Genomic DNA, 27,305 nt, shown 5'->3' on the forward strand with positions numbered 1-27,305 from the left:
ACCTTGTAAATCAGAATGTCTGGGGGCTGCACTCAGGAATCTTTGTTTTAAAATGTACTCCAGGTGATTCTTATATACCCTAAGACATTGATGAGGCACTATTCCACGTGATGTGTGCTTACCTACTTCTCCAAGCAAGTCCAGTACCACTCTCATCCTTGCTTGCAGGGTACCAGACACACTGGCCTTCTTTCATTTCCTGAACATGATGTGTCTGCTCATGGGACCTTCATAGTATCTGTTCCTTCTGCCTCGTAGGCTCTTTCTTTATAGGTTTGCCTGTTGGGTAATGGCATTTGAGTCTTGTAGTCTCACTGATTGTGAGCACAGGAGAGTCCAGAGGAAGAGTGCTAATAGGACTGGCTCCCCATTATTTCATTACTAGAGGCCCGGTAAACAAAATGTTCAATCACAGCAAATGCATCTCTCCTTCCTGATTACCATATGTGCCGTTCACCAGTATAATGGTCCCCTTAATATATACTCCCATAGCTCTTGATTTTCCCTCAGTTAGAAATTCTCATTACTCATATTATTTGTTCAACTCCAGTAGGCTTCTTAAGGGTAGGATGATAGTTGCCTTGTTCATTGTGTCCCCAGTAGCGAACATAGTGCCTCATCTAGTAGAATCTTAATGAGTGATTTTGAATGAATGAATGAATGAATGAATGAGTGAACTAAATTTCTATTGCAATATATTATCTCTTAAAATACATCCTATGTTTCAAGCTACCTCTGGTCATTTTTGGATTGGTTGGTAAGCTGAATAAATCAAGCAAAAATTAAGACCCTCTGTCCTTTTTCTCTTTTCATGAAGGACATGATGCAATTGTCACACTCCTGAAGCATTATAAGAGACCACAGGATGAACTGCCCTGTAATGAATATTCTCAGCCTGGAGGAGGTACCTTGTCCTTATTCAGTTTTTGTTGTTAGTGCAATATTGTCCTGAGGGTAAAACTATGTTTCTATTACTATCATTCTGGGATGAGGGAGGAGAGCATGTCAGATTAGCTTTATTTTAAGAAAACTTATGGCTGGGTGAGGCTGAAAATAAATAAGCCCCCAACTTTCTAACTCACCAATCTACAATTCCTTCAAGTTTAACATTCCCTGGATAGGATGTTTATGAGGCTCGTTCATGACTAGGAAGGCCTGGGAAGGCTGAGAGCAGTCATTTTCCATTTCAGTTACCTATTAAGGCATCAGGGAATGCTCATATCCAGATACAAGTTAAATATGTTGGAGTCTGCTAGACCTTGGATTTCTAATATTTCTATGTGCTTTCTAAGTAAATATTTGCTGTATAGTTTTAATGTCCGGTCTACAGTTTAAGCTATAGTATGACTTGATTTTCCTAGCAAATATGTCACCTACTTTTTCAATAATGTTTAACTTCCACGTAGAAAAAAATAAATACCTGATTGCTACTTTCAACACCATAATGTAATTTGATTTCTAGATGGCTCCTATGTGTCTGTTCCATCCCCCTTGGGGAAGATCAAAAGCATGACAAAAGGTATTTTAATATGGTACAATTGCTATATTTTATTACTAAGGATAACTATTGCCTCAACTATGATAATTTTCTATTTTGTTTTACATAGTATAAATGATGACTATTTTGTAAGTATAAACAATACTATCAACAAGCCATTCTTTCTGTAACCTAACTTGCTGTTCTATTTTGTATATGCCTCTGTTCATTAAGGTATAACAGTGAAAATTTTAATTCAATGTAAAAAAAATAGAGTTCCAACTTAGTTAAACAGTTAAACTACCTAGAACTTGAAGTCTTTTAAAATTATTTTTTGGTTTTGCGTGTTTCCTCTGAATGATTCATGTGCTTATTTTCTGATATCTAATTGGTATGTATCCCTTTGAGGTTCAGTCTATGGATCTTTGGCTAAGCCTATTGTGATGGGTTGCAGGGCTTGACTAGATAAGACTCTTTATCATGATGTGGTACGGACTGTGCTCCAGGATTTCGGTGGTACGCAGACAAGCTAGTTGTTGATCAGATCAGGAATAAACTCTTGGTCCTGATAACAAAGGTTGAGTAACATAGAGAGAACTAACATCCTTTTAATGCAGGGATCATTTGTAATAAGGTTTTCATATCTCCTAGTAGTCAATGATAGCTGAAAAAGTAAATGTTACTAAGGAATGATATTTTTGGTTCCGTAATTTATATTTCCACATGCACTTGTGCACATCCACATGTGTGCTTTTTATCTTAAAAAATAAAACAATTTCTGTTTGCAGAGAAGGCAGATGTTCTCCTCCTAAGGGCTGGATTACCTTCACATTTCCACCTTCAACTCTCAGAAATTGAGTTCCATGAGATTATCGGCTCAGGTAACCTAAGAAATTCTTAGTCAGCTTTAGTGTAATGAGCTCAGGATAATGTCTTTATTTATTTCTCTTAAACAATTTTAGGTTCTTTTGGGAAAGTATATAAAGGACGATGCAGAAATAAAATAGTGGCAATAAAGCGGTAAGCAAGCAATTGAGAAAATGAAACATCCCAGTGGAACTGTGAACTTTGAGAAGCGTGTGAATGGTGAGCCCCTTGTTTTGATTCATCTGTTGACTGAGGATTTCCTGTCGATACTGTCTCCAGGTATCGCGCCAACACCTACTGCTCCAAGTCAGACGTGGATATGTTTTGCCGAGAGGTGTCCATTCTCTGTCGGCTCAATCATCCCTGTGTCATTCAGTTTGTGGGAGCTTGTTTGAATGATCCCAGCCAGTTTGCCATCGTCACTCAGTACATATCAGGGGGTTCTCTATTCTCCCTCCTTCATGAACAGAAGAGGTATGGGGCTCTTGTTCTGACTTGTTATTTTACATACCGTTGGAATTATCTCAGCAACAAACACCTCAGAGGCTTTCTGCTTGGAGTAAGACTTTGCCTTCTGAAATCTCTGAGTGCTAGGAAATGTGGCATTTTAAAGATGGCTAATAATTTATTCCCAATAATTAGAGAATATAAATACTTCAGCGCTTTCTTAAATGGAATTCAGTTGGAGATAACAAATTCAAGGAGTTTAAATTGGTAACTGAAGATTGTAATCTTTAGGCTAAATTTGACATACCAGTAAAGTAGACATATGTAAACTCAGATAAAATAATTGACAGGGGTCATTATTTACAGTTGTTTATTTTTTTTTAAAGTTTTAAAAAAGAGTGGTCTTTCACATGTCTAATTTGAATTCACTTTATCTATCTATGCATATAATAATTAGAGTGTGGTTTCCACTCAGTGACTATAGTAGATTTAATTTTTATGATACTAGAAAGAAATTTAGTATAATATTATAAAATAAAGTAGAATATTTTAAGTAAAAGATTTTGGTATTTGAATTGATTTGTAATTAAACAGTATCTGATGTAGAAAAGCTGTTTTTTAAAGATTTGTTGAATTTTTAGCTTATTCTGTAATAGAGCAAAACAGGCTGAAATTATACAGAAGAACAAACCACATATACCACTGATTTATTTTAAAAAGATATGGCATTGGCTTTGACCATTTCATCCTCATTAAATGTTATTTTTAAATTCTAGGATTCTTGATTTGCAGTCTAAATTAGTTATTGCAGTAGATGTTGCCAAAGGTATGGAATACCTTCACAACCTGACACAGCCAATTATACATCGTGACTTGAACAGGTATTTTTTCCCCCTGAATAATGAATTTAGAATTGTGTAACTGACTAGAAGTCCAAAATGTATTTCATTGAAGATGCATTTTAGATTTATTACAGATCAGGGTTTTCTGCTCTGCGGGTAAGGGGACAGACTCCCATAAGCCTGGGCAATATAGTTGTGTCATTGAGTTTTACAGAAATAGAAAGCTATATAACAACCTCTCAGGGATCTTTTGAATACATTAAAAATTTCCAGCAAGGAAATGATATCTGTGAGATTCACCAGCTAACTAGTTCTTAGATCAGTAAATTCAGATTAAAGTTTGAAATTGATCACTGGTATAGAATGTCATGCCTCAAACAAAGTCAGATGCTATATATAGGAGGACCTGGTATAAAATTATCTGAAACACTACTTTTGTGCCACTATTTTGGTATTTCTCTAATTGTAAATTCAATTAAATCACAGCATCTCATTTACCTGGTTTTTATATGAAGATGTTTTCATATGGAAAAGAAACTTGAAAAAAATATAGAATCAAAGGATTCCAGAGGTGGAATATCAAGGGATTTCAAAAATAATTTTTAAACAGTGAAAGTTTTCTCTAAAATGTGCCTTAGAAGAAGGCCCATATACAACATGGATCAATTTTAGTTGAAGGCAGAGTTCAGGGTAGATAATTGTTTACTTACCATTTTTCCCTCCCAAGGAGAGAAATTCCTGGGCTGCTTCTGTGGAACCCCAAAGATTTTGTTGAGAACAGCTGGATAACCACTCATATAGTTTATGAAACATATCAGAATATCAAAACCAATGACTTTCATTTCATGATTATCAATAGGTTCATATAGATCCCACTTGTAGACTTTTGTAAAACTACTAAATATTAACTAAATAAATTAAGTACTCCACTTTGTCATTTCTTCAACAAGTATTTGGTAACTGCTATGTTTGGAGCCTTTATACTTGGCACAGTAGAGTTTGCAAAGTGAAACTGCCATAGACTCCATTCTCAAGGAGCTTTCATACTTTGGCAGAGGAGAAAGATATTTGTCTAAATATATTTTTAGTTATAAAATAACAAGTTCTATAAAAGAGATAGTGAAAATTTTCTATACACTTTCAGAAAGAAGAATATTCAGTACTTCTGAGGACTTTAGAAACAACTGCATGGAAGAGATGCCATCCCTGGAGGGTGGATAGGATTTGGAGGAGTGTTTTCGGCTTAGGGAAGACATAAAGGAAATAGAGATTAGAAGGTTAAAGGCATACAGAGGAACAATATATAGTTTCATTTTAGTGGATGAAGTGTATAAATATATATAGTGTATGTAATGTATGAGGCAGACTATGGGGAAATTTTCAGAAAAATAAATTGGAACAAGAGCACAGAAATCAGAAGTTGCTAGCCTGTGGTAAATTTGACTTCGTTCTGTAAGCAAGAAGAAGGCACTGAGAATGTCTGAGCTAGGAATCACAAATTTGGAACTGTACGTTGGAAAGATCAATTGAGCATCTTTGTAAAACATCAACTTGAAGGGGAAGTCAAGAAAATAGTGAAGCCATAGTTATAGTAATCTAGATGAGAAGTAATGCAAAGCAAAATTTCACATGTGGCAGTAGAAATTAAAGGAAGAGACAGATCTGAAAGATAGAAGAAATAAAATAAAAGAAATTAGATATGAGCATGGTGGAAGCTTAGTTCTTGGAAGTAAACATATGGAGAACTCTATTTATAGTTATTTACTAGTTTTCAAATAAAATTAATTTCTTCACTATTAGACATTAGTTCTTTCCTTATCTTTTAAAAACATTTATGTTCGTAAACATAATTTTCTTTTCATTTCAGTAACAATACTTAGGAAACAGATAACAAAAGGTAATAAAGTAGCATAATGCAAACTGGTAACCTGTGAGTTTTAGGAGTATTACCTTGTAATCCCAACCATTTTTGCATGTGGAATTAAAAGGGGCAATTGAATGTGTGTTCTGTTGCCCTGTTAGTAAGTACAAGTTGTTACCACCAGGTTATAAAGCAGGACCAAAAGTAATGTTGATTAAAAGTGAAAATAAAACATTATTAAATAACAGATAAAGGTTTATATTTACCATTTTTTTGGTCTCTAAACTAACCTGAAGTCTTAAATTATATAAAAAAGTCTTCAAATTTTATGAAACATTGTTTTATATGTGTCTTCAACATAAGAAAGCCCCAAACTATTGCATTTACTATTTGTGGGTTATTTTTTATTAATTTTTAATCTGGCAACACTAAAACAGTTGTTCAGATTAATGCAGATAAAGTATTGCCCAGAAGAGTATAAATTCTTCGCCTCAGAGGGCTTACTGCAGTCTGGTTGGGTACATAGAACATATGCCCAGGAAGCAATTTAATTGCTACTTAAGGTAGCAAATGCTAAAGGACCAAAATGATTAAACAGCAATTTTCAAAGGATTTCAAGTAAGTCAAAGATCAAAGTAGAGTGAAAAGCTTCTTGGAGGATGTAGAGCTAAAACTAGACTTTGGAGAATAAGCATGTACATGTCCTGCGTCTTTTTACAGCATACTAATCTTTGCATTTCTACAATACTTAGAAAGTCTGGCTGAAAGAGGAGGAGAGAAAGGTGCCCATTAGAGCATGAGGAACTCAGACATGTTTGTATTTGTAGTGAAATGACCTCTTTACATTTTGCTCTCCCCCCACCATCTGTGCATGTCAGGATTTCCAAGGAAGAAATCCAGTGCTCCTAATCTCAGAGAGGATGTTCAATCAATGCATCAATGCATTTTTAACTGAACCAAATTCTTGGAGAGTTTCTATGAATGTCATTTTAGGAAGCACTGGCCTACTTGGTGCTAGATAGAGTCTGATTAACTTGCCCAATGCCTTTTATAGTTCTAAAGGAAAGGGGCTATTCATGTTAATTGACCAGCCCAGAGACAGAGGATACTTTTATCTTTGATTTTGTGGTTGGTGATATGTTTGATGAAAGGAAAGAACTCTGCCTTTATCCTGGCAAGCATCTTACCATACAGGTCTGAAAGTTAATTGCCATATTTAGTATATTCTAAGAAGTTGTTCAAGGAATGAGTAAGAAGAAGTGTGTGTTTTTTCCAATAATGGTGAGAATGAGGATAATACCTACCATTTATTTAGCACTTAAATTATGAAAGGACCTCTGCTAACCCCTTCTCATGTACATTCTCATTTAGTCTTGCAACAAGCTATAATATAGTTATTATCTTAGTTTTACTGGTAAGGAAACTGACTAAAAAGTGCAGGGTCACATCACTGTAGTGTTCTTAACATCATGTTATGCTGGCCCAACAATGACAGCAAAACAAAGTCAGAATGGGAAGATCGAAGGAGGAAGGTGATACTGAAGGAGCATCAGCCATGTTTATCAACCTTGCACTTTGTAGTTCAGTCCTTAACAAGCTTAACTCCTACATTCTAAACCATATTTTATATCCTCTCCTTGTGCTTGTGTTCCTGCTTTGTTTCTTTTTCTACACCTCATGTTCTGTAACTGTGGAACAGAGGCTGCATATGAGGCACACAGGTATTGGCCCATCATGTTTAAATATTTTTAAATGCATACAGCTATATGCAGGAACGTATGTTCCAATTTGTTGTAGGCCCCACTGCCTACCAACTTACCCACTGACACCTGGCCCAATTTATTCATTTATTTTGTGGCATTAGAACTTGCAAAGCATGGTTTACAGCTAAAGGCTTTAAAGATTTTTACTTAATACTAGCAACTGTCTGTGTTTTCTTGCAAAAGTACATTTCGCAAATTGTTTGACCTTAAACCAAACCATCATTGCAAATATATATGGATTAAATGAATGATCTTTTTTTCCTGTATAAAGTCTGTAGTACAGCATCCCTGTCAACAATTGAATAGAAACACTTCCATCACAGTGACCAGGGCACTCCCATGGGATGTGCATATGAAAGCATTTTGTAAACTATAAAACACCATAAAAATGCCATTTGTTATTGCTATTAATGCCTCACTTGTTCTCTGATATGCTAAGAATAGAAAAACACTCTACAGTATTCTCATACATACAGATATTTTTTATATAACACAACTAATTAATTGGAGGTCTAGGTCTAGATCTGAGAAAGACTCACTGTTGGCTTTTGAGTGTCAGCTCATTCGGATGACTATAAAGGAAAATAATTAATGATAGTTTAAAAATAGCCAACTTACTGATGACAAATGACAGCTAATTTAAAATGACAAAGATGTAAGGGCTAAAAGAATTTTAATTTTAAAGATGACATTTAACTAAATTAGTGAAGATTTCAGAAAATATCAAAGAAAAAAAACTATTGGTACAAAGTTTAATAATTATTTTTAAGTTGAAGTGTGCACTTGCCTTTAAACTGAATACAAAATATAAAAGACATGCATTTTAGAAAACAATCAAGTACAACTAAATGAATGATTAATTGTCTTTCTAATTATCTAACTCTTAATGCAGTTGTTTCCCTCAGTTCTCATAAAGTCCACTCTCACCTATTCTTCTCACTTGTGACTTTTCTAGTAAGCAGTTATACAGAAAGCATTTAGCATTCACTGGCAAATACCATCTAGCAGAGAATTCTGAATAGCAACTGCAGGCCAATTAATTTATCACATTACAATGCTTACTAGAAGCCCAGTGCACAAAATTAGTGCACAGAGGCAAGGGTGTGTGTCCCTCAGCCCAGCCTGCACCCTCTCCAATCTGGGACCCCTCAAGGGATGTCCAACTGCCCATTTAGGCCCGATTGCCCCAGGCCTAAACGGGCAGTCAGACATCCCTCTCACAATTCAGGACTGCTGGCTCCCAACTGCTCGCCTGCCTGCCTGCCTGATTGCTACTAACTGCTTCTGCCTGCCAGCCTGATCACCCCCTAACAACTCCCCTGCCAGCCTAATTGATGCCTAACTGCTCCCCTGCAGGCTTGGTTGCCCTCAACTGCCCTACCCTGCAGGCCTGGTCCCTCCCAACTGCCCTTCCCTGCAGGCCTGGGTTTCCCCCAGCTGTCCTCCCCTGCAGGCCTGGTTGCCCCCCACTGCCCTTCCCTGCAGGCCTGGGTTCCCCCAACTGTCCTTCCCTGCAAGCCTGGTCACCCCTAACTGCCCTCCCTTGCAGGCCTGATCACCCCCAACTGTCCTCCCTTGTAGGCCTGGTTTCGCCCAACTGCCCTCCCCTGTCAGCCTGGTCCCCACCAACTGCCCTCCCCTGCAGGCCTGGGTTCCCCCCAGCTGTCCTCCCCTGCAGGCCTGATTGCCCACAATTGCCCTCCCCTGCTGGCCATCTGGTGGCAGCCATCTGTGACCACATGGGGGCAGCCATCTTTGACCACATGGGGGTGGGCATCTTGTGTTGGAATGATGGTCAATTTGCATATTACCTCTTTATTATATAGGATAATAAGTCTTGAAAGAGAAGCCCATCAAAGCTTGTGAAAAACTTTACAACTCTACTTCTGTAATTCTCTAGTATAAAATCCGTCACAGGGACATTTTAAATTTTGTCAATTTTAAAAATTTATTTCCACTTTAAAAGTAAATTAATTAATGTGTTAATTAATTAAAATATCTGAATGCTTGATATGAGCCAGAGTCTATGCTATGCCTGGAAATACAGCTGAGAATGACAGACCATAGCACTTTTCCATCTTAGAGGCCAATGAAGTATTTCTCAAAATTTTCCAATTGTGAGAACCATCTGGGGGCCCTCATTTGAAAGAAAAATTCAAAGACTCTTCACTTGAAAGCACATATAGAGAATGTCCTGAACTAGGCCTGATAATCTATACTTTTAAACAAAATGCCAGCTAATTCTTCTGATCAAACAAGAGGAAGAAATACTGTTTCAGTGCAGTGGTTCTCATCTCTGGCCATATGGTAGAATCTGTGGGTCTGTGGGAGAACTTTAAGAAAATTCTTTTGCTACTTAATTTAGAATCTCCAGGAGTGAGCCCAGGTATCATATTTTTAGAGAGCAGTTCAGGTGATTCCAGTATGCAGGCAGCATTGATAACTGCCTTTTAGTCTAATGCTGATTATATCTCTCAACCATTTGCCATACAACCTCATTCTTCTATGCTGCTGGAATGGAATGGGAATATTGTGGAATCAAGTCACAGTGAAATCTCAAATGCTTTGAGAATTATTTCCCTAGTACAGTATAATAATTTATTCACTCATTCATTCATTAAATCAATAACGAATGTAAAAGACAGAAATCCACATGCCCAGGGTACCTATGGCACAAAGATCCAATCATTTACCGGGGAGTTGTGCTATGCATAAGGCATTCTGGAGCTATTTTATAACACATGGTTGATACTAGAATGTTTCCAGGAGTATGGAATCTTCATAGGCAGCCAAAATAAGAATAGAAGTTTTAATATTGGACAATTATAGTACACACAGTTCACATAGATATTCAAGGCTGGAAAATTTTGGAAAATTACAGAACTATCTATACTAATAATAGGGAAATATGCAAATTGGTCAGGATGTCCTCACACATAATGACCGATTAGCAGGCTGTGTGTGCAGCAGGCGTGGGTGGGCAGGGACTTGCAGCATCAGGGACTTGCATCACACTGTCACAATCCATCACCAGGAGGGCCTCCACATGGCCCGGCCCGGGGGCAGCCCCCGGTGGAGGTGCGTGGAGGCCTGCCCAGCGCTAATGTGACACTGCCTTCATGCGTCCCTAGCCAGGGACATAACGCTGCCTGCGTGTGTCCCCAGCCTGGGACACGGTGGGGGGGCAGTTGAGGACAATCAGGCTGGCGGGGGGGGTGTGGTTGGGGGTGAGCAGGCCATTGGGGGGGAGTTGGGGCAAATCAGGCTGGCAGGGGCGGCACTTTGGGGCGATCAGGCCAGCAGGTAGTGTGGTTAGGGGCAGTCAGGCAGGCAGGCAGGTGAGCAGTTAGGAGCCAGCGGTGCCAGATTGTGAGAAGGATGTCCAACTGCTGGTTTATGGGATTGGGCCTAAAACAGCAGTCGGACATCCCTCAAGGGGCCCCGGATTGGAGAGGGTGCAGGCTGGGCTAAGGGACACCCCCTTGTGCACAAATTTCATGCACCGGGCCTCTAGTATATTCTATATAATAAAAGGCTAATATGCAAATTGTCCCCTCGACCAGGAGTTCCACCGGGGGTGGGCTGGCCTGCCAACCTCCTGCGTCTCCTCCCTGTTGCCAGCCCAGTCTGATGGGGTCTAATCAGGTGGGCTGGCCAGACCCCACCCATGCACGAATTCTTGCACTGGGCCTCTAGTATATAATAAATTAATATATACTATATATAAAGACTTATATGAAAGTTTATATGATTATTATAAACTAATGCACATATAAGCAATCACATTTCCATGTTGTTGTAATTCTTCCAACCATTCTGAACTGGAGTTCTGAGGGAATTAAGCTCTATGAAAAATGATTTGAAGAACAATTTTATCAATTCTCTCAGGGATGAGACATAGTTATTACCATTTGGAATGAATAGAAATTAATTTGTTATATGCAATGGGTGTCTAGGGCTTAGGGACTCAGAGCTTATAGTTCTGAAATGTTTATGTTCAAAACAGTAATTTGACTTTCTATTTCCAAATTACAAAAAACAACAACAACAGTGTATAAAAGCAATTAGTTGTGATTTTGAGTAATGATTAAAAAAACTAAGTTATACAATTTTTAAGATGAAATTTGGATTTGTTAGGATAGGTTACCTGCTACAATAATAGATACTCCAAGATATGTAATGTTTCCAAACAATAGAAGTTTGTATATTGATTATATGAATAAACAGGCTGTTGGGGGAATCCCTATCCATGAAGTCATTCAGAGTCCATTTTTAGTATCTGGATTCCAGGTTATCTTTGGGGATCATCTCCATTAAAGTGAGCATAAAAGGGACAAGAATATGTGAGATGTGCATGAAATGCTTTATGAGCCAACCATTAGAGTACCATTCATCACTTTCAATCATATCTCATTGGCTAGAGCTCAGTTGTATGATCAAGACTAACTGCAAAGGGTACTAGGAAGAATAGTCTATCTGCATGCCCAAAAGAGGAAGTGAGTTTTGGTGGGCAGCCAGTATTCTGTGCTACATTTACTAGTAGACACTGTTTACACTAATGACAACAGCTACTAGAGTTTGGGTAAAGACAATAGCTGAAAAGTCTGGTCTAGCGTGTCATGAATCAATTGCACAAATATGATGTTAATTGCATACCAAATATATATTAAGTTTTTAAACAAAGTGTCACAATTTATAAACTAATATCAATAATTGGCAAATGTAGTGAAAGCTATTTAATAAAATGTATTATATATGGATTAATTTTGTAATAATTCACTTTTATTATTTGTGGTAAAGACATGAGACTAGTTTTGGGAGGGCAGAGACATATGCCCCTGAATCAAAGCAGGGTCCAAGAGTAAAAACATGTACTGTATTAAGATATAATATTATGAAATATGCTTTATAAAGTCAAAAACATACATCACAGTTTCATGTGCTCCATGTCAATAACAACACACACATACACATACACCTATTTTTTTTGAGTAAAAATTGAAACACAGGAAAACTATTATTATTATATTCAAGAACCTTATTGCACTATATTCAGTAGAGAGTTCTCAACCATTTAATTCTACAAATTATTCTACTCCTCCTTATGAGCTTCACTCAGGTGTTAATTTTCAGTCATAATTTCCATTCCCATTCTGACATCTTTAGTCTCCATGTAAAGCCAACCTGTCTATTCTCAGCCTTGCTGGGGATGGAGAAATTCCTTTAGCCCTATTGACTTTTTTTATTGCTGGACTAGTAACAAAATTGACACAAGACCAGATTAATAGGAGAAAAACAAATGTAAAACATTCACAAGGGAGATCATCAATGATGCTCAGAAATTATTAAAGCAGGCAGCATTTTATACTTATTAAACATAGAAAATAATACATTTGTGAGTATTTTCAAACAGGCTTTGTTTTTACCGGCTTGTTGGCCCTGAACTCTATAATTCTGGTGATAAGAGTATCTTTCTTAACCCTCCGACCCACCTGGAGCAAGGAGAGCACTTCTCACAGGGGAGTTTTAAGTGTTCCATTTCAAGGAGAAATGAAGGTCAATATGCTCTTCTTACACCTGCTGCTTTTCAAGTAGCTTTCATTCAAAATGATTAATATGCCATTGTGGGATTTTGGGGGGCTGTATGTCTTTGCTCCCGGCAGTTCCTTCCTCTGAAACTTCCCTGGAAGTTTCACACATTAAAAGTTGAGCTGATAGATTATTTCATCTCATTGAACCAAAATCTTAGGCCTGATAATAGGTCAGTTCAGTTAAATTTATTTTAGGAGGTGGTGATGCAGGTGAACTCCCAAAGTTAGGGTTATAAAGTACAAAAATGAGGTATTTAAAAGTGGCATTTCTATGGAAGCCAAAAAAGAAGGCAATGGTCAATCATCAGAGCAGACTGTGAATCCAATCTGGGTCTGGACCACAGCCAGTCAAGAAATTTCCAGACGTAGGAGTTGAGGAATCTTTTGTAGTTTGAAATGTCTCTGATGATGTCATTGGGAGCACAGGTAGACTTTTCCAGTGAGTTACATATCAACAGGCATGAAGATTGACCAAACATGATATATGCTGGCAGTTTCTGTGAAGTTTATTTCAAGTCATTCATCTAGTTTGCATGGTTTCAGAAAAGGGAGTGACATACTCAGTGACTTCAGGTCAGAGAGTAAGAGAAACATTGGAAACATTAGTTTGGAGAGTTATAGCCAAATATGAGGAAACTAGAAGAATTCAAGGTCCAATCCAGCTTATAAAGAGGAAAATCACAAAGATAAGTAATAGAACTAGACTATGATATCAAATTAAGTACTATAATTTCTACTAAGACATATTTTTTCTCTCTAAAATCACCCTAATTTTTTTTCACTAAAGATAGCCAAATTAAGATTAATTTGTTTGAAAATAACCTAGTTTCAATAAACCTGGCCTGATTATTCATATACATGCAATAAGCATAGCAATTGATCATGTAAGCTTTTTAAAATCTGCTTTGCTATAAGTTTTCATAAGGAATCTCTAGATTGAACTTTTAATAATATTCCAAACCTAAGAAGCCAAGAAAAATATTTGTCATCAGACTTCATTTGTTAATACCTTTAGATTTAGGTCTTCTTGAGGTTTCCAAAAATATCCTGAGCTTCTTATATCTGCCAGGGAGTGGCCTTCTTTACCCCCCTGTAAGGTTGCTGGGAACACTGTAAGCAAAGTACCAGGCCTATATTTACAAGGGCTTTATTCAATTCTACAAAGTCAACCTTAGTTCCTTAGAGCTGTCTGGCCACATCTGATTTTCTGTAGGTCTCTCACAAACGTGATATTCCAGTCAAAGCCTTGGTAAAAATAACCAAGTTTCTAATTGAGTTCTATTACAAGCAGCACAGATTCTTAGTGAACTTATGTGAATAACTATATTGCCATGAAAATAAGAGTGCTTGCTCATTGAGAGTCTTTGAATTTTGGAGGGATCATATTGTGAGATAAATGTTTCAGTTCTGTTTACAAAGGCATAATTTAACAAATTCCTGTAAGTCATGGGTAGTTTAAGAGAAAAAAAAAAGTTTTCTTAAAACAAAGATTAAAGAACCAGTAATATTTCAAATAAAAATTTATAGAAATTAAAATCATACTCAATTAATGCAGTCCCATGTATTCATTTATGTTGCTCTCTATCTTTTGTTAGCAGTTTTATGGATTCCGTTTTGTTTCTTTAGTATTCTGTAAATGCTTATCTAGTTCAATGGTATGACCTAAAAGTCACCAGAAACCTATGTTCGAGCATACTTTGAACCTCTTTGGAGAAGAAGCATGTTTGCAAAGGCATCAGAGTAAACTAGCTGTCTGTAAATGATACAGGACTTAAAATGGCATCCTCTCTAATAAAATGGTAATATGCAAATTAACCATCACTCCGCTACATAAGCCACACCCACCAGCCAAGCCACACCCACCAGCCAATCAGGGCGAGTATGCAAATTAACCCCATCCAAGATGGCTACAGCCACAGAGAGCAAGGTTTCCTAGGTAACAGAGGAAGCCAAGCTTTCCAATAGCCGTTGCAGGCCTAAGCCTCCACTCAAGCTACAAAGTTTCAATTATAGAAGGTAAACAAATTCAAACAAATGGCAGCAGAATGGAGCTTGAGAGAGCAGGCCATGGTTGCCGCTGGCAACAGGGGAAGCAAAGCTTTCTGCACACCCTGGCCGGGCTCACTCGCTTAAGGCTACAAAGTTTCAATTGTAGAAGGTGAATTAACTGCCACAGAAATGGTTGCCACCCCGGAGGGAGCAACAGGCTTGGCTCCGCTCCAGGCTACAAAGTTTCAATTGTAGAAGGAAAATAAATTCCAGATACCAGGGCCTCCCCTTGGGTAGCCAGGGGGCATGGCTGGCCTGCAAACCACCACAGGCCCCTCACCCAGGCTGCCCCATGCCCCAAGGGAACCCCACCCTGATCCAGGACACCCTTCAGGGCAAACCAGCTGGCCCCCACCCCTGTACCAGGCCTCTATCCTATCTAATAAAAGAGTAATATGCAGATTGATCATCACTGCAACACACAATATAGCTGCCCCCATGTGGTCAAAGATCCTGCCCCCATGTGGACACAAGATGGCCACCACAAGATGGCCAGCAGGAGAGGTCAGTTGGGAGGCACCTGGCCTGCAAGGGAGGGCAGTTGAGAGGGACCAGGCCTGCAAGGGAGGGCAGTTGGAGGTGATCAACCCTGCAAGAGAGGGCAGTTAGGGGTGACCAGGCTGGCAGAGGAGGGAAGTTGGGGGCAAACAGGCTGGCAGGGAGCAGTTAAGCATCAACCAGGCTGGCAGCGGAGTGGTTAGGGGGTGATCAGGCTGGCAGGCAGAAGCAGTTAAGGGCAATCAGGAAGGCAGGCAGGCAAGCAGTTGGGAGCCAGCAGTCCTGGATTGTGAGAGGGATGTCTGACTGCCCGTTTAGGCCCGATCCAGGAGTCCCAGATTGGAGAGGGTACAGGCTGGGCTGAGGGACAACCCCCCGCCATGCACGAATTTTGTGCACTGGGTTTCTAGTAGTTAAATATCTGATTACAATGCAGTTGACAAGAAAATTTGGTTATTTCTGTAACACACATTTTAAGATAGTGACTAGAATTATGACTGACAACATTATATAAAGATGTTTCAGGTTTTTAGGAATTTCATATAATTTTTAGAACACTCATATTAATAACTTTCACCCATCCAATGTAAGTTAAGAAAGTTTATCACTCTTTATTTGACTATGCTCCCAATGTAATTTAACATACTAAGTAAGTATAATTAGTTTGATATCTTCCTTTTTATAAAAAGAGAACAAATTATTTAAAATGTTCCAGGGACATTGCAAAAATATTTCATATAGATGAGGTCAGAAAGACTTCATTTAGGATTTTATTAGGAGAAGTTTTCTAAAAATAATGAAAGATTTAAAAATAGTCCAATAGGATCATAGGTCACTGTGAAACACCACTTAGTTACCCATTTAATCATGGTGACAATTAAAGACTTCTCAGGCAAATACAGAGAGTTAAGTAGTTATAAGCAAAATTGAGCTCTTTCAATATTAAGACCTAATCAACACAGTGTGAAGCACAGTTGCTAAGACAAAAATCTTTGCTTTCTGAGAAGACTACTTTAACAGGTAAAGAAAAACCTTTTAGTATCCATATCAGAAGTGGAGCATAGTCCAAAAAAGCTTTGTCCTCTTAGCAGCTAAAAGAAAATTACATTTTAGTTTTGCATAAGTATGCCATTGGTATTAAAGCTTATTTTTAAAATGCTTATAATAAGTTCATTTACTCTTATCCAGTTTGATCACATATAAAAGTTCCCTTCTCAAGATTCTTTTTCACAAAACTTCTACAAATTTTTCTATGTCCATTTTAGTTTGTCCCTTGTTCTCTACCCATTAAGAAATGCCAGCTTCATTTTAGAACAAAATTACTTTATATAATTCCCCCCAAAATGCATCTCTATACCTCAGACCTTCTTTTATAAAAAATACATATTATTTTCCTTCCACATAGAGTTGTTTCTTTATCATTTCTAGTAATCTTAATTACATATGTTAATTATAATTTTTAATCCTTAGAAAACTTTAATTACTAGTGAAAACTAATAAATAAGCCATTGTAAACTGTCCTCTATGTTAACATTCTGTGGACTGACAGACTTGATACTTTTTATAATTTCTAAAAATGTGAGATTTATCATGGAAAGTTTCCCAGTGTTGCATAAAGCAAGTTTACTAATAGATTCAAACTAATCTTTTAGTTTCTCTATAATTAGAAGCCAAAAATAGACAAAACCCATGATTAATATTAAAGTTCAATATTTTGCCTTATTTGGAAATGATCTAGATATTTAATGAATTCTTATTTAATTAATTTAATAGAACTCTAAAGTTTCAAGCTACCAAAAACATTTTGGAAGCTGCTTTTAAGTACACTTATTATAAGCATAATTATTATACCTAAAAACTCTTATCTCATTTAAATTTATTTATTTATTTATTTTCAACAATTATGTTTTGGTAATTTATGAAAATTTTATTACACCAAGTTACTTTTTTTATTTTTTGCTAACAAACTTTGTACTAGAGATAGCATAAACATATTTGACTTTTAATAAACCTAGGTATAATAAAAAGCATTATATCATTTGTGCATAACTCTAAAGATATGCCTGTTTTAATGAAGCCAATAAACCCAAACCAGCCATAAATTGAAGACTTTCCCAGAACATGTGAGCCTGAAATTTATTGGAGTTAGTTTTTATAGGTCTCTACTTATATAAGTGCTTAATTCTTAAGACAATAAATAGAGCTCTTTACAGATTCATTTTGATAATACCATCCAGAGGTAGAAAACTATCATATATCTACACCATACAAACAGCACAGGGAAAAATTAGGCTTATAGTTGTTTGTATGGAAAATAATACAATAATTAATAATAATAAAATGAACCGTGTTTTGCGTACTCACAACTTTAAACCTACTTTTGCCCCACCATGTATGTAGGCACACACAGATGCAGAGATCTTATAGTATTTATGGAGAAGATTTTTATTTGCCCAATTTCTCCTTTTTAAAAATTTCTTCTTAATTGTAGGGCAATTATACTTCCAATGTCTTGATTTTTCTTATTACAATATCATCAGATGTCTAAAGGCAAATAGGAAGGAGTCTGAATGGACTCTGATTTTTGTTCTAATTTCTGTCTTTTCATCTTACTAAGGAATCACAATGGCTAGCTGTCATGTCAGATTTGAGCTCTCTAAAACCTTTGTTGAATTTAGAAGTTTTTCCAATTCAATAGATCCATCTGGCCATTGATGAGTAGCATCTGTTAATCTTAATAGCGACTCAAACCAATAAACCTTTTTATGTGCAAGAGGCATTTCCTAAGGTAGTGCAAAAAGCAAAAAGCAAAAAGCAGCCTTCACAAGTTCCAGATAGTTCATTCCCAGACTTAACCTAAGAAAAAAACCTAAGGAGCCCTGTCTCCAAATAGCCATTCTAAAACATGTGAATCAGTTTTTTCCTCCCTTTGAACAGAATAGGGTTTTTGATTCCCTAACCTGGACCCACAGCCCATTCGACTGTCAGCCAGATGTGTATACATCCTCTGGCTGGTGGGACCAGAGCGAAGAGTCTTATTGGTCATTAAGAAAAGGAAAAAGAAAACAATGATCATTTCTGGGAGGAATGGAATCAACAGAAAGCAAGAGTACTCATCCCAAGTTTTTACCAAAGTCACTTATGCTTAAGCAACTAGCTCTGCAAACATTTTCGGCTGCTAATCTAAATTTAGAGAGAGCAAAGAGACTCTCACCATTATTCGTTTCCACTGGGCCTGATGGACAGAGACTGTGGAGGCCGACATGGTAAGAAATCTTCCATTTTGCTGACACTTGTCAGATCTCTTTCTCTGTGGTAGTTCCAGGGACAAAGCAGTTTTCCAGCCAGTGAAGTCTCCTGACTGGTTCACTAAAACTGTTGCAGAGGGAAATCACCCTGTTTTCCTCTCTCAGTTCTTAGGACTGTACTAACAAAAACGTTGACACAGACCAGATTTACAGAGGAAAAACCATTTTAATGCATGCACATGGGAGATTATAAATGACTAGTGGCCCGGTGCATGAAATTCATGCACATTAAAAGGGGATTAATTAGAGGAAATATTTTAATATTGCTATTTGCCCTTTTTCTATAATAGAAGTGTCAGAGATGAAAGAAAATTAGTAAAATGTATGTGAAAATCTTCCTCCTGTCAGAGTCTGGGCAGCGCCGCGGGACCCAGAGTCAAGTCCCCGCCCACCCACATGCACCTCGAAATCGCAGGAGACACAAACCTGGCCGGTCCCACCCCCGTTAAGCCCCGCCGGGTGGGGGTGCAGCCTCAGGTCCCCCAGCGCACCTGCACGTCCCCTGGCCTGGTGCCAGTTTGGGGGCTCAGCCTCAGGTCCTCCGTCAAGCCTCGCCATGTGGGGGTGCAAACTCAGGTCCCCCGGCCTGGCGCTGGGGCAGGGGGCACAGCCTCAGGTCCCCAGTGCATGCCGGGTGGGGGGCGCAGCCTCAGGTAACCCAGCGCACCCTCAGGTCCCCCGGCCTGGCGCTGGGGTGGGGGCGTGGCCTGAGGTCCCCCGTCAAGCCCCGCTGGGCAGGGGGCACAGTCTGAGGTCTCCTGTCAAGCCCTGCCAGGCGGGGGGCGCAGCCTGAGTTCCCCCGGCTCAGGCCGGGGCAGGGGGCATGCCTTGAGGTCCCCTGTCAAGCCCCGCCAGGCAGGGGGCACAACCTGAGGTCCCCTGTCAAGCCCTGCCAGGTGGGGGGGTGCAGCCTCAGGTACCTCGGCTGGGTGCTGAGGTAGGGGGTGCAGCTTCAGGTCCCCCACCCCAGCCTGGTGCCATGCAGCCTCAGGTCCCTGCTGATCACTCATTCTGGGAACCCCGCCTCTGCTGTGGGTACATCCATCTTGTGACAGCATGAGGGTTATTTTGCATATTACCTCTTTATTATATAGGATGCTCAGGGAGATGACTGAAGCAGGCAGCTTTTCATACTCTTTAGACAAAGAAACCAATAAATTGGTGAGGATTTGACAGGTCAAAGACAGTTAGGTTTGGATGCTCATTTACTAAGGACTCTAAACAGAAAGAGGGATTAGGGTAATAATTAGTGAGGAAGTAAAAAGGTTTGTTTATATACACCTTTTGGCCCTGAATTCCTTAACTCTGGTGTTGAGGGTGTCTATCTTAGCCCCCCAAACCCTCAACCTGGGCAAGGAGAGCACTTTTCACAGGAGAGATCTATTTCTTGCATTTTCAGGAGACAAAGGAGGGTCAAGTACCCTTCTTGCACTGGATGCTTTTCAAGTAACTTTCATTCAAAAGAATCAATATGACATTGTGGGATGTTTTGGGGCTGCTTGCCCTGGGCTCCAACAGCTCCTGGAATCTCCAGATAAGCAGAGAGTTCCTATTAACTTTCAAGTTCCTACATATTATTTATTTATTATTTATTGTTTTTAAAATATATATTTTTATTGATTTCAGAGAAGAAGGTAGAGGAGAGAGAGATAGAAACATCAATGATGAGAGGGAATCACTGATCAGCTGCCTCCTGCAAGCCCCACACTGGGGATCAAGCCTGCAACCCGGGCATGTGTCCTGACTGGGAATCAGACGGTGAGCTCCTGGTTCATAGGTTGACGCTCAACCACTGAGCAACACCATCTGGGCACTACACATTATTTAAATAGAACTTTGCCATCTAACTCGTGATCATCTTCTCTCAATGTAGATTTATTCCTGCCCTCTTACCTGATTCTCATAGTTCAGAGGGAATTTGCAAACATTTTCAACACCTTTTATTTGGGTTCAAGTTCTCATCCTGAACCAAAATAGTAGGTCCCTTCCCCTCTGTTCCAATACTAGAGTGTTCTTTAGTCCTGATCTTCCTCTCTTTGTCCAATGGAAATAGCTAAAGTTTACTCCCAGGCCCAGGTATAATGTTCTTCCTCTTTCAGCTGCCTCCTGAAAAATCTCATTTAATTTTGGCTACATCCACTAATTCTAAAAATAGTGCTCTTACTTAACACCTCATTAAGTTAAATTCCCTTAGGCACATACTCCCTTTAAACTAAAACAGGTATATTTAAATCAGAGGAAAACTCATTTATTCTGCCCACACTATTATATTGCTCACACATACCTGGTCAAACCTGCCATCTTTCACTGTAACTTCCACTAGAATCTGCCTCTTCATCTATGAGTCTGTCTGTATTTTGCTTGTTAGTTCAGTTTGTTCTTTAGATTCCACATATGAGTGAAATGATATGGTACTTGTCTTTCTCTGAGTAGGCTGACAGCTGTCTGGGGTGGGGTGGGCTGGGCTGGGGGGTGAAGAAATTAAGCAAAAAAAAAAAGAGAGAAAATTCATGGACATAGGCAAGATTGGGAGAGAGGTGGGGAAGGTGAAAGAGTATAGGGGAGATAAATGCTGATAGAAAAATTAAATTAAGAATTTTAAAAAAGAGTATTTGGGGTGGGGGGGGGCAATGTGGGAATAAGGACACATATGTAATACCTTAATCAATTTTTAAAAAAAGAGTATTTGCCTCAGTCATCCCAGTCAGACAAACTCCTGAATCTCACATTTTAGGGATAGGTCCTAAGCCATCATAGCCATTTGAAACAATATACAGGTTTATGTGTGTGTGCAAAACAAATACACGTGTGAGTATAATAAAACATAGAAAGTCAGGGTTTGGTGGTGGAAAATGGGAATTCTGTAATGTCCAAATTCACTTTTGATTTTACATAAAAATTCTACTGCTTCACACTGGAACCTGGCCTCAGGGTCTCCTATCCCAGTGCTTTTTGCGGTGATGTGGTTCACTCTGCTACCTCTTTCCTTCAGAGGACACAGCCACACCCTGAGAGTCCCAAAAACCGGGGGGCAGGAGTGTTTTTCCTGTGACAGTGTCACCTTCGCCCACCCAAGGGCTGAGCATACACTGGTAGAAGTGATGCCCTTCTTGAGCCTCTGAAACCTTTCAAATGCTTCCCTGTGACAGGTGGTGAACTTACTGGCCTGCAGTTTTCTAGTGTTACTGGTTCCCTGCACTGCCATTTTCCATTCTTTGGGGAATGGCCTATATAAAGTCAGCTTTTGAAAATGTCAACAAAAGCTTTTCTCTGTTTGGCCTCATTTCTCCTCTGCTCTCATTTCTTGGGAGATACCACGAGTGCCCCTCTTGGTACCTTGCCAATTTCCTGAGTGGCTAACCTTTCAATAATGGTATTAATGCTGCCTCGTGGCTATCTCTGCATTTCTCAGTTCATCATTTTCAACCCTTGCTTGCTGAGATTCATTTATGTTGTGTTCTTAAGGTCCTGGAGTTTAATTGACTGCAACCTGACTAAGAACCCAAGGCCAGAATTTCTAGCTAATAAATGAGGAACATTCTTAATAGGTTGATATTTCTTTGCCCATTGATTGAATTTCAAATAGCTATACCTTGAATTTGGCCTAGAAAAAGAGATCCAGATAATTGTAAACTGTCTTGGCTTGCTTAATATTTTTTAGTTCAAATTTCTTCCTACCAGCCTTGAGAGGAAGCAGCTTTTCAAATACTGCTAGTCTTCTCTTGGGATTGTAGAATGGACCGCTCTAGACATCTGTGTGGTGTGGGCTACCACCTTATTGGAAGGCCACAGGATGAACCGACTGAGAGCAGGCATTATTGAGCCAGACCAGTAGCAGTACAACGATTGAAATTTCTTTTAAGAGCCGAAAACTGACTTCTGCACATGGGCCACGAAGTTTCAATCGCACTGTCCATGCGCGCCCGCACGTGGTATTTTGTGGAAGAGCCACACTCAAGGGGCCAAAGAGCCGCATGTGGCTCGCGAGCTGCAGTTTGCCGACCACTGAGCCAGACCATGAAGGTTCCAATAGTTCCAATACCAGCTCCTGTGACCTTGAACAATTTATTTAAGAAACATTTTTATTTTTATTTTCTAAGGTGCCAATAATAATACCTATCTTACTGGGTGTAAATGAGAAAATACATTATCTATTAGTGTCATTATTTTTCATCTTTATTCTTCGAAAAGAATGGATGACCAAGTTTCTTTACTGAATTAAATGTTTCTAGGGCCCTGTCTCTCCTTTGATTGTATTACCACACACTTTGCTTGTAATATATCAGATGGCTAATTTCTTCCTGTCATGAATATCTAGTAGGAAACTGGAATGTTTATAAAAGAAGGACCAGGGAATTCTCTTCCTATATGCTGCCTTCATGGAGACCTCTCTATTCCTTCATAGTTCAAAGTTGCATCAGGGATTCAGTCTTGACACTCCCATTAATTAAGAAGATGCAGATCTGGAACAGAATTTGTATTAAAAAACACATGTGAGGGTTCACAGGGTTATTTCCTTATTCAAGATCCTTCTTCTCCGGGATTCTTCTTCCTAGGACTCATTAGCAAAACTTAAGCGTACAATTTAAACACGAGCCATTCAATTATTCAACAGCCATTTGTTGGTGAATATAATGGCACAGAAGGGAAGCCCCTTCAGAAGCACATCCCACAGGTCATGCCAGGCAAAAAAGGTCAAGTAGCAGCAGCCCTGGTTTTGCAGAGGGTGTACGGAGCCCCAAGTGGGGAGGCAGCTTTCCTTCCCTATGCCCAATTAGCGCCCCCAGGGATTCCACTCAGCCATCGTCCTTGTCCTTCTCACGATAAAGAACAGAGGATGATGTTTTCATAGTTAGCATTGAGAAGGTTGTCCCCTGCCCTTAACTCCAATAGTCAAAGAAAAGGAAGAATTCATCCCATGACACCTTCTCAATTCCTAAGAGAAAATCATTTTTTTCATTTCTATTCCTGTACTTCCTGTGTCACTGTGGTTATGTCACTTGACTTCTTTCTGCCTCAGGTTCCTCATTTGCCAATGAGATGATGTCTACGTCCACCTGTGCACAGACATCCTTGCAACTAGTGGGGGTGTCAGGACGATGCATGGGCACTTTAGAGGGAAGATTTGACCAGAGACATCAGTATATCACTTATATGAGTTGCATGGGAACTGATTTGCCAAACCGTCTCAAAACAGATTTATTTTCTATCCAGCTGCTAGATCTGGACTGCTTGGGAGTAGTCTGGATTGTTTTCCTCCCACTGGCGGCGAAACGAGTTGTGGTTACTAAATGGTGTGGGGAACAGCATGCTCCTTTTCCAAAAGGCTTAATATTACCGTGAGCAGCATGGAGAAAAGGGCAGGCCAGCCTCAGGAAATGATTAGAACTCTTTAATCCCAGAGGGATGGTCTTTGTATCAATTACATTTTAAGCCTTGTATGTGAAGAACTGTATTCTCGGTCACTAAGCCCTCATTTAATGGTTTTTAAAACCTACAGAACATTGGTGAAAAGCATGCCTGCTGCCATAGATGAAACAGTATTAGAGCGTTGATGATGCCGGGCTTCTTTTCTTTGGGGAGGGAAATCTCTTCTAAACTCTTAAAATAGCAGTTGGTTTTCATTAAATCTATTCGGAGTTAAGGGTCTAAGGATCTCGAGTGACCCCTTTCCTTGGGACTAGAGCACATTTTAATGGGCTTTTTCCTGTCTGTGGTCCCTGAAAGGTTTAGCTGCTGGCAGACCTCCTGAATGGCTGGGATTTGTAAAGGAAAGAATTGATTACATGCTTCTTCTAATTCTTTCTCTTTCTTTAATTTATTTTTCCCATTTCACACAAAGAATGAGAAAGATACTTTGAGTCTCCTTCTATTGAGATATGGTTGGCCTCAAGGGCACACATTTTAGCATTGAACTTTAGTTAACCTCTTCTGGGTTTGACGAAGTTTCTCCTTTTTTGCTTCCTAAATATGAGGCTAAAGAGCTGTTATTTGCCAAGCTTTTTCCTCAGCACCATAAGCAATAGAGAGAAAAAAAGATTTTTTTGTTTTGTTTTGTTTGGCTTTTTCAGTTGAATCCCATTTGCAGTCTCTATCTAAAAAGGTAAATTATAGGTCTTAATACATGCTATTCGCACTAATGGAACATTCCACCCCTGCACTACCTCCCCATCTCCTTCCCCTCAGTGCCCCTCTGCATCACTTTTCTCCTGGCCAATTCCTGTCACTTCCTCCAGGAAGCCCTCCTATATGTCCCCACCATGCACTTACTTATCTCAGAATAGCACTCTATTAACCTTACTTATGTCTTTGAGTGTATTTTCTATAACACACTAAGCTTAATCAGGACAGGGGCTGTGAATTTTGTTCCATTTTATTCCTAAATGCTTAACACAGTGACTGGGTCCTAGTAAAAATTCAATTAATATTTGTCAAATGCATGAATGAATTATTAATGTTTCAAGGACTATCAGAGTATTATATATCAAACTTTCTTTGCACCAGCTATTCCTCTCAGTGTTTCACAGGCATTAGCTTTCTGAATACTCAGAGCTCTATAAATGGCTTTTTTTCAAACAAGTAAAGACAGAAAGGCTTAAGTAAATTAAACAAATTACAGCTGGTAAGTTAAAGTCATCTAGTCCAAAACATAGAGATATGTAGTCAATTAAGTCATTTAGTCCCACAAACCAGGAGCAGCTCTGACTGAATAGCAAAGCAATAATTGCCAGATTGCTTTACCAAGGAAGGCATAGTTTATAGAATTCCTAGCAGAAATGAGAAGGTAGTTTTCATTTAATATTGAACAATTCAGTGACATTTAATAACATGAAAGTCATTATTTTTCTCAGTTAAGACTGCAATTCCACAAGTGACTTGCATGGCTGTTTTGTGCTACAGATAATTATTCGCATCCTGGTCACTAAAGCCTGTCCATAAACACAGTGAAGACATTGAGAAGAGAAGGTTTAATCAGTTGTTTGACTGCTAATTTACTCAGGTGCAAAGTTTGCCAAATAAACTGCATTTGCAATAATAGACATAGCCCAAGACTAATCTGATTATTTTAAAGAAAAATACAATCCCCTGAGATTCTAGTGATTTCTAGTCACCACTGACCATGTAGATTTGAACCAATGCCTGCTTCTTCTGAACCGATTGATTTTCTTTCTCACAGGCAACATTTTAATTTTTTTAACCTGCAGCCTTTCTGTGCCTGACTGGAATATTTTTGCATTTGATTAATGTTTTCATTTGACTTTCAATGAGGTCTCAAAACAGTTTGGCTTGTCACAGTCACATTATCTAAATATCCTCTGAAAAGAGTATGTAGAAACTAAAATCAGATTCATGTGAACCTGAAAAACCAGTGGCGACATTTCCTGAACTTGTTATATTTTTATGTCTGAATTAATCATTTCACAATTTTGTTTTATAATGATCCTCAGCTTCCTAAATACAGTGATTATTAGATACCTTAATGGAAAAGTTTTAATTTTTAACTGACCTAAAAGTTATTCTCTAGCAAGAATTTGTGTTCCTTTTTTTTTTTTTATTCCTTGTGGTTTCAACAGCAAATACTATATTATGACTTCTATTTGTATTAAAAATATTTTCCTTTGGTTCTTTATTATTATTACTAGAGGCCCGGTGCATGAAATTCATGCATGGGGGGGGGGGGGGCGTGGAATCCCTCAGCCCGGCCTGCAATGATGCCAGCGTCCTGCACCCTGGCCGGCTTCTAGCCAGAGGCCCACCCACCCGCCCTCCCTCCCTCCACGGGCTGGGGCGCGTGGAATGCTGGGACTCGTCACAAGGGCGATGCCGCCAGCATCCAGCACCCCGGCCGCTATGGGCACCACCATCTTTGTGATGGAGTGATGGTTAATTTGCATATTACCCATTTATTAGATAGGATTATATTAGAGAGGGAGGTAAGGAGAGAGAGAGAGAGAGCAAGAAATGTTTGTTGCCTCCCATACTACTGGGAACGGGATGCAACCCATGATGTTCTAATGCTCCAAACCAGTGGTCGGCAAACTCATTAGTCAACAGAGCCAAATATCAACAGTACAATGATTGAAATTTCTTTTGAGAGCCAAATTTTTTAAACTTAAACTTCTAACGCCACTTCTTCAAAATAGACTCGCCCAGGCCATGGTATTTTGTGGAAGAGCCACACTCAAGGGGCCAAAGAGCCACATGTGGCTCGCGAGCCGCAGTTTGCTGACCATGGCTCCAAACCAACTAAGACATACGAGTCAGGGCCCCTTGGTTTCCTGAACACAAATATAGTCATTATTTTCACTTCTCAGGTACTCTTCACTCCTAATTTATCAGAATTATCCTAACCACGGATTTAACTATGTTCAGCTTTCTGTCTATATTCGACTTTGTGAAGGTAAACACACAAAACAGTACATACCATACAATTTCATTTATATTTGATTTTAGAGAATGCAAACTAATTTCTAGGTTCAGAAAGCAGATCAGTGGTTTCCCAGGGCTGCACTAAGAGAGGGGTGCACTGCAGGGGGAGCAAGGAATTCTGTTCGGGCGACAGAATGTTTTGTATCTTGATTGAGGCAGTAGTTTCACAGGA

General features: G+C 39.1%; 1 protein-coding gene across 1 annotated transcript in view; it reads left to right on the plus strand.

Annotated features, from left to right (window-relative positions):
• Positions 1-27,305, plus strand: part of TNNI3K (TNNI3 interacting kinase) — a 308,489-nt gene that overhangs the window by 116,625 nt on the left and 164,559 nt on the right. Inside the window, exons 12-17 of the mRNA XM_028142435.2 lie at positions 818-904; positions 1,463-1,519; positions 2,266-2,358; positions 2,440-2,497; positions 2,624-2,818; positions 3,568-3,672. Coding sequence (XP_027998236.2) covers positions 818-904; positions 1,463-1,519; positions 2,266-2,358; positions 2,440-2,497; positions 2,624-2,818; positions 3,568-3,672 — 595 coding nt within the window. The remainder of the gene's footprint in view (positions 1-817; positions 905-1,462; positions 1,520-2,265; positions 2,359-2,439; positions 2,498-2,623; positions 2,819-3,567; positions 3,673-27,305) is intronic.

The sequence above is a fragment of the Eptesicus fuscus genome, chromosome 9 (genome assembly GCF_027574615.1).
Source record: "Eptesicus fuscus isolate TK198812 chromosome 9, DD_ASM_mEF_20220401, whole genome shotgun sequence".
NCBI lineage: Eukaryota > Metazoa > Chordata > Mammalia > Chiroptera > Vespertilionidae > Eptesicus > Eptesicus fuscus.